The 18,067-nt window shown below is 47.6% G+C and overlaps 1 protein-coding gene across 1 annotated transcript; it reads left to right on the top strand.

The window, feature by feature from the left end:
• Positions 1–4,086: 4,086 nt before the first annotated feature.
• LOC135057317 (glucose-6-phosphate isomerase-like) lies at positions 4,087–17,488 on the top strand. Its single transcript, XM_063963208.1, has 5 exons — positions 4,087–4,137; positions 6,400–6,552; positions 6,641–6,770; positions 15,031–15,107; positions 17,288–17,488. Exons 1-5 carry the CDS (start codon positions 4,087–4,089, stop codon positions 17,486–17,488), a joined length of 612 nt encoding a protein of 203 aa, XP_063819278.1.
• Positions 17,489–18,067: the final 579 nt, after the last annotated feature.

Raw genomic sequence — 18,067 nt, 5'->3', positions numbered from 1 at the left:
GGACTCGTCAGACTTGCCAGTGACATGGCCTGCAGGACTATTGGCATTCCTGGGGAAGGAGGAAATTGACACTGAGGGAGTTGGTGGGGTGGTTTGCGTGAGCTTGGTTACAAGAGGAAGGGATTTACTGGTCAGTGGACTGCTTCCGCTGTCACCCAAAGTTTTTGAACTTGTCACTGACTTATTATGAATGCGCTGCAGGTGACGTATAAGGGAGGATGTTCCGAGGTGGTTAACGTCCTTACCCCTACTTATTACAGCTTGACAAAGGGAACACACGGCTTGACACCTGTTGTCCGCATTTCTGGTGAAATACCTCCACACCGAAGAGCTGATTTTTTTGGTATTTTCACCTGGCATGTCAACGGCCATATTCCTCCCACGGACAACAGGTGTCTCCCCGGGTGCCTGACTTAAACAAACCACCTCACCATCAGAATCCTCCTGGTCAATTTCCTCCCCAGCGCCAGCAACACCCATATCCTCCTCATCCTGGTGTACTTCAACACTGACATCTTCAATCTGACTATCAGGAACTGGACTGCGGGTGCTCCTTCCAGCACTTGCAGGGGGCATGCAAATAGTGGAAGGCGCATGCTCTTCACGTCCAGTGTTGGGAAGGTCAGGCATCGCAAACGACACAATTGGACTCTCCTTGTGGATTTGGGATTTCAAAGAACGCACAGTTCTTTGCGGTGCTTTTGCCAGCTTGAGTCTTTTCAGTTTTCTAGCGAGAGGCTGAGTGCTTCCATCCTCATGTGAAGCTGAACCACTAGCCATGAACATAGGCCAGGGCCTCAGCCGTTCCTTGCCACTCCGTGTGGTAAATGGCATATTGGCAAGTTTACGCTTCTCCTCCGACAATTTTATTTTAGGTTTTGGAGTCCTTTTTTTTCTGATATTTGGTGTTTTGGATTTGACATGCTCTGTACTATGACATTGGGCATCGGCCTTGGCAGACGACGTTGCTGGCATTTCATCGTCTCGGCCATGACTAGTGGCAGCAGCTTCAGCACGAGGTGGAAGTGGATCTTGATCTTTCCCTAATTTTGGAACCTCAACTTTTTTGTTCTCCATATTTTATAGGCAGAACTAAAAGGCACCTCAGGTAAACAATGGAGATGGATGGATTGGATACTAGTATACAATTATGGACGGACTGCCACGGTTAGGTGGTATAAAAAAACCACGGTTAGGTGGTATATATTATAATAATAATACAATTATGGATGGACGGACTGCCTGCCGACTGCCGACACAGAGGTAGCCACAGCCGTGAACTACCGCACTGTACACTGGTTGATAAAGAGATAGTAGTATACTCGTAACAACTAGTATGACACTATGACGACGGTATAAAGAATGAAAAAAAAACCACGGTTAGGTGGTATATATTATAATAATAATACAATTATGGATGGACGGACTGCCTGCCGACTGCCGACACAGAGGTAGCCACAGCCGTGAACTACCGCACTGTACACTGGTTGATAAAGAGATAGTAGTATACTCGTAACAACTAGTATGACACTATGACGACGGTATAAAGAAAGAAAGAAAAATACCACAGTTAGGTGGTATATATTATAATAATAATACAATTATGGATGGACGGACTGCCTGCCGACTGCCGACACAGAGGTAGCCACAGCCGTGAACTACCGCACTGTACACTGGTTGATAAAGAGATAGTAGTATACTCGTAACAACTAGTATGACACTATGACGACGGTATAAAGAATGAAAAAAAAACCACGGTTAGGTGGTATATATTATAATAATAATACAATTATGGATGGACGGACTGCCTGCCGACTGCCGACACAGAGGTAGCCACAGCCGTGAACTACCGCACTGTACACTGGTTGATAAAGAGATAGTAGTATACTCGTAACAACTAGTATGACACTATGACGACGGTATAAAGAATGAAAAAAAAACCACGGTTAGGTGGTATATATTATAATAATAATACAATTATGGATGGACGGACTGCCTGCCGACTGCCGACACAGAGGTAGCCACAGCCGTGAACTACCGCACTGTACACTGGTTGATAAAGAGATAGTAGTATACTCGTAACAACTAGTATGACACTATGACGACGGTATAAAGAATGAAAAAAAAACCACGGTTAGGTGGTATATATTATAATAATAATACAATTATGGATGGACGGACTGCCTGCCGACTGCCGACACAGAGGTAGCCACAGCCGTGAACTACCGCACTGTACACTGGTTGATAAAGAGATAGTAGTATACTCGTAACAACTAGTATGACACTATGACGACGGTATAAAGAAAGAAAAAAAAATACCACAGTTAGGTGGTATATATTATAATAATAATACAATTATGGATGGACGGACTGCCTGCCGACTGCCGACACAGAGGTAGCCACAGCCGTGAACTACCGCACTGTACACTGGTTGATAAAGAGATAGTAGTATACTCGTAACAACTAGTATGACACTATGACGACGGTATAAAGAATGAAAAAAAAACCACGGTTAGGTGGTATATATTATAATAATAATACAATTATGGATGGACGGACTGCCTGCCGACTGCCGACACAGAGGTAGCCACAGCCGTGAACTACCGCACTGTACACTGGTTGATAAAGAGATAGTAGTATACTCGTAACAACTAGTATGACACTATGACGACGGTATAAAGAATGAAAAAAAAAACCACGGTTAGGTGGTATATATTATAATAATAATACAATTATGGATGGACGGACTGCCTGCCGACTGCCGACACAGAGGTAGCCACAGCCGTGAACTACCGCACTGTACACTGGTTGATAAAGAGATAGTAGTATACTCGTAACAACTAGTATGACACTATGACGGTATAGAGAATGAAAAAAAAACCACGGTTAGGTGGTATATATTATAATAATAATACAATTATGGATGGACGGACTGCCTGCCGACTGCCGACACAGAGGTAGCCACAGCCGTGAACTACCGCACTGTACACTGGTTGATAAAGAGATAGTAGTATACTCGTAACAACTAGTATGACACTATGACGACGGTATAAAGAAAGAAAAAAAAATACCACGGTTAGGTGGTATATATTGTAATACAATTATGGATGGACGGACTGCCTGCCGAGTTCCGACTGCCGACACAGAGGTAGCCACAGCCGTGAACTACCGCACTGTACTGTGTCTGCTGCTAATATAGACTGGTTGATAAAGAGATAGTATACAATACATACAACAATATACTACTATACTGGTGGTCAGGCACTGGTCACCACTAGTCACACTGGCAGTGGCACTCCTGCAGCAAAAGTGTGCACTGTTTAATTTTAAATTAATATAATATTATGTACTCCTGGGGGCTCCTGCTATAACAACCTGCAGTGCTCCCCAGTCTCCCCCACAATTATTATAAGCTTTGCCTTTTATACATTGATGTGCAGCACACTGGGCTGAGCTGAGTGCACACAGACTGAGTCACACTGTGTGACTGGCTGCTGCTGTGTATCGTTTTTTTTCAGGCAGAGAACGGATATAGCAGAGAACGGATATATTATATTAAAATAAATAAAAGTTAACTAACAACAACTGCACTGGTCACTGTGGTAAACTCTGTCTGACTCTGCACAATCTCTCTCTCTCTTCTAATCTAATTTCTAATGGAGAGGACGCCAGCCACGTCCTCTCCCTATCAATCTCAATGCACGTGTGAAAATGGCGGCGACGCGCGGCTCCTTATATAGAATCCGAGTCTCGCGAGAATCCGACAGCGTCATGATGACGTTCGGGCGCGCTCGGGTTAACCGAGCAAGGCGGGAGGATCCGAGTCTGCTCGGACCCGTGAAAAAAACATGAAGTTCGTGCGGGTTCGGTTTCAGAGAAACCGAACCCGCTCATCTCTACCTTTTTTATACATTTTTTATTCTCTTTTACTATGTTACTGATTATGAACGGGCTTCTCCAAAGTGGCGCCTAATAGAGACTCCAACACACTATGTTAGTACAGCTGGAGACAAGCGGCACGAACACATTCCACTTCCGGTCATGTGATGGATATCGGAGGAACGGACGGATAGTATACTTCCACCCATGTGGATGGCCGGAAGTGAGAGCCGGCGTAATGATGGACTTCCGCCGGAAGTGAGACCGAGGCGCGTCATCAACATGCGGTCCGCACATTACGCGGGAAAGGACCAATATGAAAAGAACACGGTGACATAGGGAATGGACTATCTGGAATGAACTTTTGTGTTATTGTGAATAGGCCCAGTAGTGATTAGGAAGTCTATGTCTGGTATTAGGATTAGATATGTTCCCATTAGGTGGGGTATAAATACCCACACCTTTGGGGTTACAAACACAGTCTGTGAACTGTCAATTTTAAGACAGATGAATGCCGCTTACCGCCGCAGCCGTGAGCACGGACGTGCTGGGGAGATCCTCGCTGTGCACAGCGGCGTGTCTAGTTCTCCTTTCTCCCGTCTCTCTTTAGCGGTGGTAGCGGTGCTGGATGGTCTCTACCCCTCAACGTGCTGGAGCGGCAGGTGTGTGGAGTCTCGTTGGTTGTCCTTAGCTCCCATTCCGGCGAGGCAGATCCAAATGTGGGGTGTCACTTATCAGGGTGAACAGCAGATCTGGGAGCTAAGGACAACCAACGAGACTCCACACACCTGCCGCTTCAGCTGAGCCGCAATCAGAGGAGACGCGGTCAGCCAGGTAAGGAGTCTGTTCTGCATGTGACCGCATACAAGCGGCTCCAGCACGTTGAGGGGTAGAGACCATCCAGCACTGCTACCACCGCTAAAGAGAGACGGGAGAAAGGAGAACTAGACACGCCGCTGTGCACAGCGAGGATCTCCCCAGCATGTCCGTGCTCACGGCTGCGGCGGTAAGCGGCATTCATCTGTCTTAAAATTGACAGTTCAAAGACTGTGGCCAGTATACAAACAGGAACTGTGTTTCTATTTAGAGGACTGAGTCCCACTATATTGGGAAAAACATCACCTATTGTTGTGGGAATACAAGCTATTTATATATATCAGTGGGAGAAATAAAACTGCCCCCAAAAAACAAATCTGAGAAACTGGACGCTTACACACAGAATTAGTGTTACAGTTTTTAAGTGAGCTCATAGTGAATATGCATGCATATTGAGTTTTTATTAAACATACTAGTGATATCTGGTGGACCCCCTTTCTTCAAAGTAAAGCATTCGTTACCTTCAACCCAGAAATAAAGACACGGAGACTTGCATTTTGGCAGAAAAATTGCTAGCTATTTATTTGACCCTAACCAATAGCAAACCTGTAATAGAAAGTTTTTATTAAGATGTCGATCCAGCCGGCATATGGTGGCAGAAAAAAGAACGGCTCTATTATATTAACCTAAACTAACCGTAAAATACAAAAAATTCGAAACCCTCCTAATTTTACTACAACTATCAAAAACCGGTAATAGGTGACAACTCAACCCCCACAGTGACTACCCACCCTGATGGGTGCCCTGCCGCTACCTTCCCGGACGGGTGGTCAAGCGGCCAATAAGTCGATGGAGGTGAGTGCACCTAAACCACACCAAACTGTATAACACTACAGCTTACCATACAAATACAAACTGCCGTTCTTTTCCGCCAATAAATAGCCAACGATAAAACCAGCCAACAATTTAACGCCAAGGCACCACGTGCCAGAACCTCTGACAAAAAGGGGCGGGAGGGTGGGAAGGCAAATCACCACAAGAGAGAACTAAAATGGCCTGATCTTCCCTATATATATTAACCCCTCCCCTTCAAGAAGGCTGTACTTTCCTCACAGCTAGGTCCACCCCTACCCTGATGTTTAACTCTTTCCTTTCCTATGCAGTCAATTCTCTCTCCATATTTACATTTGTGATATTTTGAATTAAAATAAAAACCAGAGAGGTAATTTTAAATGTGTCTTTATTCATATACGTACCTGGTAATATAGCGCAATCAGTCATTTCTTTTCGAAAAACAGCCCTCGTGGGTTTTTGGTTTTGCATCTGTATTTTTATTTTATTAAAACTGCTATAATCATATAATTTGGGCCTTTTTTTGTTTCCATCACATTATTAACCCCAATAACATTTATTTCCAGTCATTTCCACTCACTTTTGACCACCTCACAGCTCACAATATTGTTCACCAACATAGGCCAAAGGCCGGCTGGCTACAGTAAGCAGCAGAGCAGCGGCACAAACACACGGCAGTTATTTCTGTGTAACAATGTATTGCAGATTAGTAATGTATTAGCAATAACCAATCAGACCAGCTCACAAGTGCTTCCAAAGTTCCACTAGAAAACAATAGAAATAGTATAGAGACCCCTTTTTTATGGCTTCTTATAAGTGTGGTTGAATGACAGTGAATGTGTCGTCTTCTAGGACAATCACTTCTGTACCGCTCCTCCGGAGAACAACATCCCGGTCATTCTGGCCATGCTGGGAGTCTGGTACATCAACTTCTATGGGTGCGAGACTCACGCCCTGCTGCCGTATGACCAGTACATGCACCGATTTGCCGCTTACTTCCAGCAGGTCGGTAGCACAGCTGACCAATCACCTGCTGAGCCCAATCTCCATCCGTGGTACATCATACAGTAACAATACTTCTCTCCCTTTGCAGGGAGACATGGAGTCTAAAGGGAAATACATCACAAAGACTGGTGCGCGTGTGAATTACAGCACTGGGCCTGTTGTGTGGGAAGAGCCTGGAACTAATGGCCAGCACACGTTCTATCAGCTCATACACCAAGGTAAATCCCTCTCCCCCTAATGCTTTACTTATTGGGGCAAGACCTCAATACGCCTATCACACAATTGTGCAGCTTGTGCCTGTTCCTGCTGGGCCTGTGCAGACCAATGTGCTAGAACTAGAGATGAGCGCCTGAAATTTTTCGGGTTTTGTGTTTTGGTTTTGGGTTCGGTTCCGCGGCCGTGTTTTGGGTTCGAACGCGTTTTGGCAAAACCTCACCGAATTATTTTTGTCGGATTCGGGTGTGTTTTGGATTCGGGTGTTTTTTTCCAAAAACACTAAAAAACAGCTTAAATCATAGAATTTGGGGGTCATTTTGATCCCAAAGTATTATTAACCTCAAAAACCATAATTTACACTCATTTTCAGTCTATTCTGAATACCTCACACCTCACAATATTATTTTTAGTCCTAAAATTTGCACCGAGGTCGCTGTGTGAGTAAGATAAGCGACCCTAGTGGCCGACACAAACACCGGGCCCATCTAGGAGTGGCACTGCAGTGTCACGCAGGATGTCCCTTCCAAAAAACCCTCCCCAAACAGCACATGACGCAAAGAAAAAAAGAGGCGCAATGAGGTAGCTGTGTGAGTAAGATTAGCGACCCTAGTGGCCGACACAAACACCGGGCCCATCTAGGAGTGGCACTGCAGTGTCACGCAGGATGGCCCTTCCAAAAAACCCTCCCCAAACAGCACATGACGCAAAGAAAAAAAGAGGCGCAATGAGGTAGCTGTGTGAGTAAGATTAGCGACCCTAGTGGCCGACACAAACACCGGGCCCATCTAGGAGTGGCACTGCAGTGTCACGCAGGATGGCCCTTCCAAAAAACCCTCCCCAAACAGCACATGACGCAAAGAAAAAAAGAGGCGCAATGAGGTAGCTGACTGTGTGAGTAAGATTAGCGACCCTAGTGGCCGACACAAACACCGGGCCCATCTAGGAGTGGCACTGCAGTGTCACGCAGGATGTCCCTTCCAAAAAACCCTCCCCAAACAGCACATGACGCAAAGAAAAAAAGAGGCGCAATGAGGTAGCTGTGTGAGTAAGATTAGCGACCCTAGTGGCCGACACAAACACCGGGCCCATCTAGGAGTGGCACTGCAGTGTCACGCAGGATGTCCCTTCCAAAAAACCCTCCCCAATCAGCACATGATGCAAAGAAAAAGAAAAGAAAAAAGAGGTGCAAGATGGAATTATCCTTGGGCCCTCCCACCCACCCTTATGTTGTATAAACAAAACAGGACATGCACACTTTAACCAACCCATCATTTCAGTGACAGGGTCTGCCACACGACTGTGACTGATATGACGGGTTGGTTTGGACCCCCCCCAAAAAAGAAGCAATTAATCTCTCCTTGCACAAACTGGCTCTACAGAGGCAAGATGTCCACCTCATCTTCACCCTCCGATATATCACCGTGTACATCCCCCTCCTCACAGATTATCAATTCGTCCCCACTGGAATCCACCATCTCAGCTCCCTGTGTACTTTGTGGAGGCAATTGCTGCTGGTCAATGTCTCCGCGGAGGAATTGATTATAATTCATTTTAATGAACATCATCTTCTCCACATTTTCTGGATGTAACCTCGTACGCCGATTGCTGACAAGGTGAGCGGCGGCACTAAACACTCTTTCGGAGTACACACTTGTGGGAGGGCAACTTAGGTAGAATAAAGCCAGTTTGTGCAAGGGCCTCCAAATTGCCTCTTTTTCCTGCCAGTATAAGTACGGACTGTGTGACGTGCCTACTTGGATGCGGTCACTCATATAATCCTCCACCATTCTATCAATGTTGAGAGAATCATATGCAGTGACAGTAGACGACATGTCCGTAATCGTTGTCAGGTCCTTCAGTCCGGACCAGATGTCAGCATCAGCAGTCGCTCCAGACTGCCCTGCATCACCGCCAGCGGGTGGGCTCGGAATTCTGAGCCTTTTCCTCGCACCCCCAGTTGCGGGAGAATGTGAAGGAGGAGATGTTGACAGGTCGCGTTCCGCTTGACTTGACAATTTTGTCACCAGCAGGTCTTTCAACCCCAGCAGACCTGTGTCTGCCGGAAAGAGAGATCCAAGGTAGGCTTTAAATCTAGGATCGAGCACGGTGGCCAAAATGTAGTGCTCTGATTTCAACAGATTGACCACCCGTGAATCCTTGTTAAGCGAATTAAGGGCTGCATCCACAAGTCCCACATGCCTAGCGGAATCGCTCCGTGTTAGCTCCTTCTTCAATGCCTCCAGCTTCTTCTGCAAAAGCCTGATGAGGGGAATGACCTGACTCAGGCTGGCAGTGTCTGAACTGACTTCACGTGTGGCAAGTTCAAAGGGCATCAGAACCTTGCACAACGTTGAAATCATTCTCCACTGCACTTGAGACAGGTGCATTCCATCTCCTATATCGTGCTCAATTGTATAGGCTTGAATGGCCTTTTGCTGCTCCTCCAACCTCTGAAGCATATAGAGGGTTGAATTCCACCTCGTTACCACTTCTTGCTTCAGATGATGGCAGGGCAGGTTCAGTAGTTTTTGGTGGTGCTCCAGTCTTCTGTACGTGGTGCCTGTACGCCGAAAGTGTCCCGCAATTTTTCTGGCCACCGACAGCATCTCTTGCACGCCCCTGTCGTTTTTTAAAAAATTCTGCACCACCAAATTCAAGGTATGTGCAAAACATGGGACGTGCTGGAATTTGCCCATATTTAATGCACACACAATATTGCTGGCGTTGTCCGATGCCACAAATCCACAGGAGAGTCCAATTGGGGTAAGCCATTCCGCGATGATCTTCCTCAGTTGCCGTAAGAGGTTTTCAGCTGTGTGCGTATTCTGGAAAGCGGTGATACAAAGCGTAGCCTGCCTAGGAAAGAGTTGGCGTTTGCGAGATGCTGCTACTGGTGCCGCCGCTGCTGTTCTTGCGGCGGGAGTCCATACATCTACCCAGTGGGCTGTCACAGTCATATAGTCCTGACCCTGCCCTGCTCCACTTGTCCACATGTCCGTGGTTAAGTGGACATTGGGTACAACTGCATTTTTTAGGACACTGGTGAGTCTTTTTCTGACGTCCGTGTACATTCTCGGTATCGCCTGCCTAGAGAAGTGGAACCTAGATGGTATTTGGTAACGGGGGCACACTGCCTCAATAAATTGTCTAGTTCCCTGTGAACTAACGGCGGATACCGGACGCACGTCTAACACCAACATAGTTGTCAAGGACTCAGTTATCCGCTTTGCAGTAGGATGACTGCTGTGATATTTCATCTTCCTCGCAAAGGACTGTTGAACAGTCAATTGCTTACTGGAAGTAGTACAAGTGGGCTTACGACTTCCCCTCTGGGATGACCATCGACTCCCAGCGGCAACAACAGCAGCGCCAGCAGCAGTAGGCGTTACACGCAAGGATGCATCGGAGGAATCCCAGGCAGGAGAGGACTCGTCAGACTTGCCAGTGACATGGCCTGCAGGACTATTGGCATTCCTGGGGAAGGAGGAAATTGACACTGAGGGAGTTGGTGGGGTGGTTTGCGTGAGCTTGGTTACAAGAGGAAGGGATTTACTGGTCAGTGGACTGCTTCCGCTGTCACCCAAAGTTTTTGAACTTGTCACTGACTTATTATGAATGCGCTGCAGGTGACGTATAAGGGAGGATGTTCCGAGGTGGTTAACGTCCTTACCCCTACTTATTACAGCTTGACAAAGGGAACACACGGCTTGACACCTGTTGTCCGCATTTCTGGTGAAATACCTCCACACCGAAGAGCTGATTTTTTTGGTATTTTCACCTGGCATGTCAACGGCCATATTCCTCCCACGGACAACAGGTGTCTCCCCGGGTGCCTGACTTAAACAAACCACCTCACCATCAGAATCCTTCTGGTCAATTTCCTCCCCAGCGCCAGCAACACCCATATCCTCCTCATCCTGGTGTACTTCAACACTGACATCTTCAATCTGACTATCAGGAACTGGACTGCGGGTGCTCCTTCCAGCACTTGCAGGGGGCATGCAAATAGTGGAAGGCGCATGCTCTTCACGTCCAGTGTTGGGAAGGTCAGGCATCGCAACCGACACAATTGGACTCTCCTTGTGGATTTGGGATTTCAAAGAACGCACAGTTCTTTGCGGTGCTTTTGCCAGCTTGAGTCTTTTCAGTTTTCTAGCGAGAGGCTGAGTGCTTCCATCCTCATGTGAAGCTGAACCACTAGCCATGAACATAGGCCAGGGCCTCAGCCGTTCCTTGCCACTCCGTGTGGTAAATGGCATATTGGCAAGTTTACGCTTCTCCTCCGACAATTTTATTTTAGGTTTTGGAGTCCTTTTTTTTCTGATATTTGGTGTTTTGGATTTGACATGCTCTGTACTATGACATTGGGCATCGGCCTTGGCAGACGACGTTGCTGGCATTTCATCGTCTCGGCCATGACTAGTGGCAGCAGCTTCAGCACGAGGTGGAAGTGGATCTTGATCTTTCCCTAATTTTGGAACCTCAACTTTTTTGTTCTCCATATTTTATAGGCAGAACTAAAAGGCACCTCAGGTAAACAATGGAGATGGATGGATTGGATACTAGTATACAATTATGGACGGACTGCCACGGTTAGGTGGTATAAAAAAACCACGGTTAGGTGGTATATATTGTAATACAATAATGGATGGACGGACTGCCTGCCGAGTGCCGACACAGAGGTAGCCACAGCCGTGAACTACCGCACTGTACACTGGTTGATAAAGAGATAGTAGTATACTCGTAACAACTAGTATGACTGACTATGACGGTATAAAGAATGAAAAAAAAACCACGGTTAGGTGGTATATATTGTAATACAATTATGGATGGACGGACTGCCTGCCGAGTTCCGACACAGAGGTAGCCACAGCCGTGAACTACCGCACTGTACACTGGTTGATAAAGAGATAGTAGTATACTCGTAACAACTAGTATGACTGACTATGACGGTATAAAGAATGGAAAAAAAACCACGGTTAGGTGGTATATATTATAATACAATTATGGATGGACGGACTGCCTGCCAACTGCCGACACAGAGGTAGCCACAGCCGTGAACTACCGCACTGTACACTGGTTGATAAAGAGATAGTAGTATACTCGTAACAACTAGTATGACACTATGACGGTATAAAGAATGAAAAAAAAACCACGGTTAGGTGGTATATATTATAATAATACAATTATGGATGGACGGACTGCCTGCCGAGTTCCGACACAGAGGTAGCCACAGCCGTGAACTACCGCACTGTACACTGGTTGATAAAGAGATAGTAGTATACTCGTAACAACTAGTATGACTGACTATGACGGTATAAAGAATGAAAAAAAAACCACGGTTAGGTGGTATATATTGTAATACAATTATGGATGGACGGACTGCCTGCCGAGTTCCGACACAGAGGTAGCCACAGCCGTGAACTACCGCACTGTACACTGGTTGATAAAGAGATAGTAGTATACTCGTAACAACTAGTATGACACTATGACGGTATAAAGAATGAAAAAAAAACCACGGTTAGGTGGTATATATTATAATACAATTATGGATGGACGGACTGCCTGCCGACTGCCGACACAGAGGTAGCCACAGCCGTGAACTACCGCACTGTACACTGGTTGATAAAGAGATAGTAGTATACTCGTAACAACTAGTATGACACTATGACGGTATAAAGAATGAAAAAAAAACCACGGTTAGGTGGTATATATTATAATACAATTATGGATGGACGGACTGCCTGCCGAGTGCCGACACAGAGGTAGCCACAGCCGTGAACTACCGCACTGTACACTGGTTGATAAAGAGATAGTAGTATACTCGTAACAACTAGTATGACTGACTATGACGGTATAAAGAATGAAAAAAAAACCACGGTTAGGTGGTATATATTATAATACAATTATGGATGGACGGACTGCCTGCCGACTGCCGACACAGAGGTAGCCACAGCCGTGAACTACCGCACTGTACACTGGTTGATAAAGAGATAGTAGTATACTCGTAACAACTAGTATGACACTATGACGGTATAAAGAATGAAAAAAAAACCACGGTTAGGTGGTATATATTATAATACAATTATGGATGGACGGACTGCCTGCCGACTGCCGACACAGAGGTAGCCACAGCCGTGAACTACCGCACTGTACACTGGTTGATAAAGAGATAGTAGTATACTCGTAACAACTAGTATGACACTATGACGGTATAAAGAATGAAAAAAAAACCACGGTTAGGTGGTATATATTATAATACAATTATGGATGGACGGACTGCCTGCCGACTGCCGACACAGAGGTAGCCACAGCCGTGAACTACCGCACTGTACTGTGTCTGCTGCTAATATAGACTGGTTGATAAAGAGATAGTATACAACAATATACTACTATACTGGTGGTCAGGCACTGGTCACCACTAGTCACACTGGCAGTGGCACTCCTGCAGCAAAAGTGTGCACTGTTTAATTTTAAATTAATATAATATTATGTACTCCTGGCTCCTGCTATAACAACCTGCAGTGCTCCCCAGTCTCCCCCACAATTATTATAAGCTTTTATACATTGATGTGCAGCACACTGGGCTGAGCTGAGTGCACACAGACTGAGTCACACTGTGTGACTGCTGTGTATCGTTTTTTTCAGGCAGAGAACGGATATAGCAGAGAACGGATATATTAAATAAAAGTTAACTTAACAACAACTGCACTGGTCACTGTGGTAAACTCTGTCTGCACAATCTCTCTCTCTCTCTCTCTCTTCTAATCTATTCTAATGGAGAGGACGCCAGCCACGTCCTCTCCCTATCAATCTCAATGCACGTGTGAAAATGGCGGCGACGCGCGGCTCCTTATATAGAATCCGAGTCTCGCGAGAATCCGACAGCGTCATGATGACGTTCGGGCGCGCTCGGGTTAACCGAGCAAGGCGGGAAGATCCGAGTCGCTCGGACCCGTGAAAAAAAAAGTGAAGTTCGTGCGGGTTCGGATTCAAAGAAACCGAACCCGCTCATCTCTAGCTAGAACTAGGAAAGCAACAGTGTCGCCTAGTGTCAGAGCGCAATATTGCACTAAATGTAAATGCTACACTTTATAATTAGGAGGTATACTACCCACCAGCACAGTAGGTAAGTGGTTTCTTTAGCATCGCTGCGTTTACTCTTCTGAAGGATTACACATTCCTGTAGCGTTTTCAATTAACCTGACATCAGTCTGGCTATCTCGGTGTAGTCAGTAGCGGATCTTGCCATGGGCAAGCAGGACTTTTGCCCGGGGCGCCGCCTTCCGGAGGGCGCCACACCATGGCAAGATCCGCTACTGCTGTGCCCCCTGCTGCCCGCTGTGTCCCCCGGCTGTGTCCTCCTGTGAAGGGAACTAGACGCTACGCGCCTAGTTTCCCTTCGTGGAGAGGACCTTTGCTGTGCGGTGCGCGATGACGTCATCGCGCACCGCTCAGCATTTCAGCGGCGCTACTCTACTGTACAGGGGGCGTGACTGACCACACCCACTGTATGAAGCCACACCCCTATTTCCCGCCCGGTGCGCAAGAAGGGCTAGAACCGGCCCTGGGTGTATTATGGGTTTGGTAATGACTGCACTCACTTGGGGCTATAGGTATAGCTATGCTGTATCTAGAAGGTTCCTGACCGCCTTAATTATAGGGGGGCTGGGGGAAGGGTATCCGGACTCCAGGTCAACACCACTTAGGTCAACACCAAAAATAGGTCGACACAGACAAAATGTCGACATGAACTAGGTCGACATGGAAAAAAGGTCGACGTGAGTTTCTCACAGTTTAGTTTTCCATTTTTTTAAACTTTTTCATACTTTACGATCCACGTGAACTACGATTGGAACGGTAGCCTGTGCCGAGTGCAGCGGCAGTGGAGCGAGGCACCTTGCCCGAAGCATGGCTAGCAGACACGGTGCACTATTTGGAGTTACCCCACCCAAATCTAACTCTCTCTGCACATGTTACATCTGCTCCACCTGCAGTGCACATGGTTTTGCCCATTAGCTAACAAATTTGATACTTGCGATCAGATCTGAATTAGGGCCACAGTGCGTACGGTCCTCTGTCAGCAGAAGCTTCACTTCTGTTTACCTACCCCTTGACCACACTTTATTCAAAGGTAGGTAGCCTGTGGCTTTCCTGCTGTTGAACTACATCTCTCAGAATGCCTTGCCCGCTATGATATGGTGTGACTTGTAGGAAGACGGGTGAGGATACTGGTAATCTGACACATTATCTCCACTATAGGGACCCGAATAATCCCTTGTGACTTCCTCATCCCAATACAGACTCAGAATCTCATCCGGAACGAGCTGCATCACAAGGTGAGACGCAATGGTCTGCAAGTAAACGTTGCTTACACAGAGCAGGAGCACAATGTGCTGCGGGCTGAGCGACTATCCGGGTGCATGCCGCCTAGTCACTAGGAGCCAGTCACATCGCATAGACCTCAGTGGTCTGATATTTGAGGTGTTTCTCGGGATGGATTGGGCGTCAGTGAGGACTCGTTGCAGGGGACTGGTCCACTTTATATTTGTGGCTGGAAACGGCCTTTTGTAAACCAGCGATGTATTCCGCACCCTCTGATCATGTCTGTTCCTCCCACATCACAGAAGCAGCCGTGCTTGGTTCAGCTCCTCACAATAACATAATTGGGTGCGGCAGGAGAACATGGACTCGGTGGTTTATGTATCTGACAATGTGGCTGCTATATAGCTGAATGTGAAACACTTCATCCAGCGCCACCTATTTTGTCATCCGTTCTATTATACAAACTTTGGGATCTATGTACTAAGCCTTGGAGAGATAAAGAACCAACCAATCAGCTCCTGTTCTTTTTCAAACACAACCTGTAACATGGCAGCAAGGAGCTGATTGGCTGGTACTCTATCTCTCTGCAAGGCTTAGTACATAGACCCCTTGGTGCCGTCTGAGACAGACCCTCCCAGCAGTGAAGGAGATACTCTGCCCCAGAGGCGGATTTAGACCTCATGGGGCCCTAAGCGAAATACCGATTTGGGGCCCCCCTACCTCAAACAATCCATAGCACTATATTTTTGTTCTGACTTATGCCCCCTTACATTACAGATGGATTTCCATCTGTGCCTGGGCCTAGCACCGCGTCTGGGGCGCGCACGTGTCCATGACACACACGCGCCCCATTCACTAGAATGAGAGTGTCTGTCTGTGTGCACTCCCGGCGGGGCTAAGCGGCGACCAATCAGACAGAGACTGCCACATAGAGGCACGCACCAAAAAATGGGTGTGGCCAATTAAAATGGGACATGATACACAGACATATGCCCCCAATAGTGCAGTGCAAGATCCACAATTGCCCCCACAGTGCCAGATCCACAACTTAACCCACAGTGCCAGGTATACAAATGCCCCCACAGTGCCAGATCCACAAATGCCCCCACAGTGCCTGGTATATAAATGCCCTACAGTGCCAGATCCACAAATGCCCCCACAGTGCCAGGTATACAAATGCCCCCACAGTGCCAGATCCACAAATGCCCCCACAGTGCCAGGTATACAAATGCCCCCACAGTGCCAGATCCACAAATGCCCCCACAGTGCCAGGTATACAAAGGCCCCCACAGTGCCAGATCCACAAATGCCCCCACAGTGCCAGGTATACAAATGCCCCCACAGTGACAGGTATACAAATGCCCCCACAGTGCCAAATCCACAAATGCCCCCACAGTGCCAGGTATACAAATGCCCCCACAGTGCCAGATCCACAATTGCCCCCACAGTGTCAGATCCACAATTGCCCCCTCAGTGTCAGGTAATACCTGACACTGTGGGGACAATTGTGGATTTGACACTGTGGGGGCAATTGTATACCTGACAGGTATGCAAATGCCCCCACAGTGCCAGGTAAACAATTGCCCCCACAGTGCCTGGTATATAAATGCCCTACAGTGCCAGCCAATTGCCTCCACAGTGCCAGGTATACAATTGCCCCCACAGCAGCCAGTGCTGCAGCTGCTTACCGCTGCTGCTCCTCCGGGCTCCGGCTGTGAGGGATGGGTGAGGTGACGGTGTCAGGAGAGGAGAGCGTGCAAGCCATAGCGCGGCTATGTCTGGACTCTGTCGGCGTGTAGCGGACTTCAAACCAGCCGCCGGTTCGTGAGCCAATCAGAGCTCGCGGACCGGCAGCGGCGGCTCCTGATAGGCTGCCGGTCCGCGAGCTCTGATTGGCTCACGAACCGGCGGCTGGCCTGGTTTGATGTCCGCTACACGCCGCCAGAGTCCAGACATAGCCGCGCTGCGGCTGGCACGCTCTCCTCTGTCTCCTAACAGCTGAGACACGCTGCCGCCGGACTGAGCGGCAGCGTGTCTCAGTGACACAAGCGGGGGGCCCGCTTCGGGCCTCTTGGCACCCGTGGGGCCCTAGGCAACCGCTTAGGTTTCCTAGCGGCAAATTCGCCTCTGCAGTCTGCCCCCCTCATTCTATACCGGCAGGAGAATGTCCTGACCGTTGTTCCTTTTGTGTCAGATCCTCTTGGCCAACTTCCTGGCACAGACGGAGGCTCTCATGAAGGGCATATTCACAGAAGAAGCCAAGGCAGAACTGCAGGCCTCTGGTCTGAGTGGAGAGGCGCTGGATAAGTTGCTGCCACACAAGGTAAGTGCCGTATGCAGCCCAGGACACCCCACTTGCTGGGATGGGAAAATATCTCTATGTTTACTAACCTAGGATAAAAGGTCACTCAGTGTAGAGGCCCCATGGTGACAGCGCTTCACATTGGCTTAATATCTAATGTGTAGCAAGTTGCTTGGCTAGAGGTGGCTGCGTGGCCTGATTGCTGGAGCCACCTATCCTCCACGTACAAGGTTACTCTAGGCTGCAGCCTCCAGAGATTATTACTGTAAGACACAACTGCTTGCTGCAGACTGGGGGTACATGCAAGCCACAGGATAGGCCCAATGCCCCTCTTACCATGGTGGGGGTCTTACACAGGTGGCACGTGCCCTACATGTAAAACCAGAGCCACCCTGTTCATCTGTCAGAACTTGGTGACTAACAGGAATTTCCTTCCCCATAAACTCCGGTCATTCTGGGTGATAAGTAATTCTCCATGACACTCTTATTCCTGGATCATTCACCATCACAAATACTGGGGTGCGGCAGAAGAGGGGGCGGAGGATGCTACATGTAAGAGCATCCGTGGTGGAACCCCAACCCAAGCTGAAATTATGCCACATATCAATAGGTGATGGGGAGAGGCAGTGTTACAAAGTAATGGAGGGGGAGGCAGTGTTACCAAGTAATGGA

The sequence above is a fragment of the Pseudophryne corroboree genome, chromosome 3 (genome assembly GCF_028390025.1).
Source record: "Pseudophryne corroboree isolate aPseCor3 chromosome 3, aPseCor3.hap2, whole genome shotgun sequence".
NCBI classification, from domain to species: domain Eukaryota; kingdom Metazoa; phylum Chordata; class Amphibia; order Anura; family Myobatrachidae; genus Pseudophryne; species Pseudophryne corroboree.
This window is presented reverse-complemented; position numbering and strand designations above follow the sequence as displayed.

Bases quoted from the DNA above. Each gene is read 5' to 3' on its own strand.
- LOC135057317 (XM_063963208.1), top strand. From the start codon at position 4,087: ATGTGGATGGCCGGAAGTGAGAGCCGGCGTAATGATGGACTTCCGCCG. The intron at 4,138-6,399 runs GTGAGACCGAGG...GTCGTCTTCTAG, and splicing joins ATGATGGACTTCCGCCGGAA to GACAATCACTTCTGTACCGC. The intron at 6,771-15,030 runs GTAAATCCCTCT...TCTCCACTATAG, and splicing joins CTATCAGCTCATACACCAAG to GGACCCGAATAATCCCTTGT.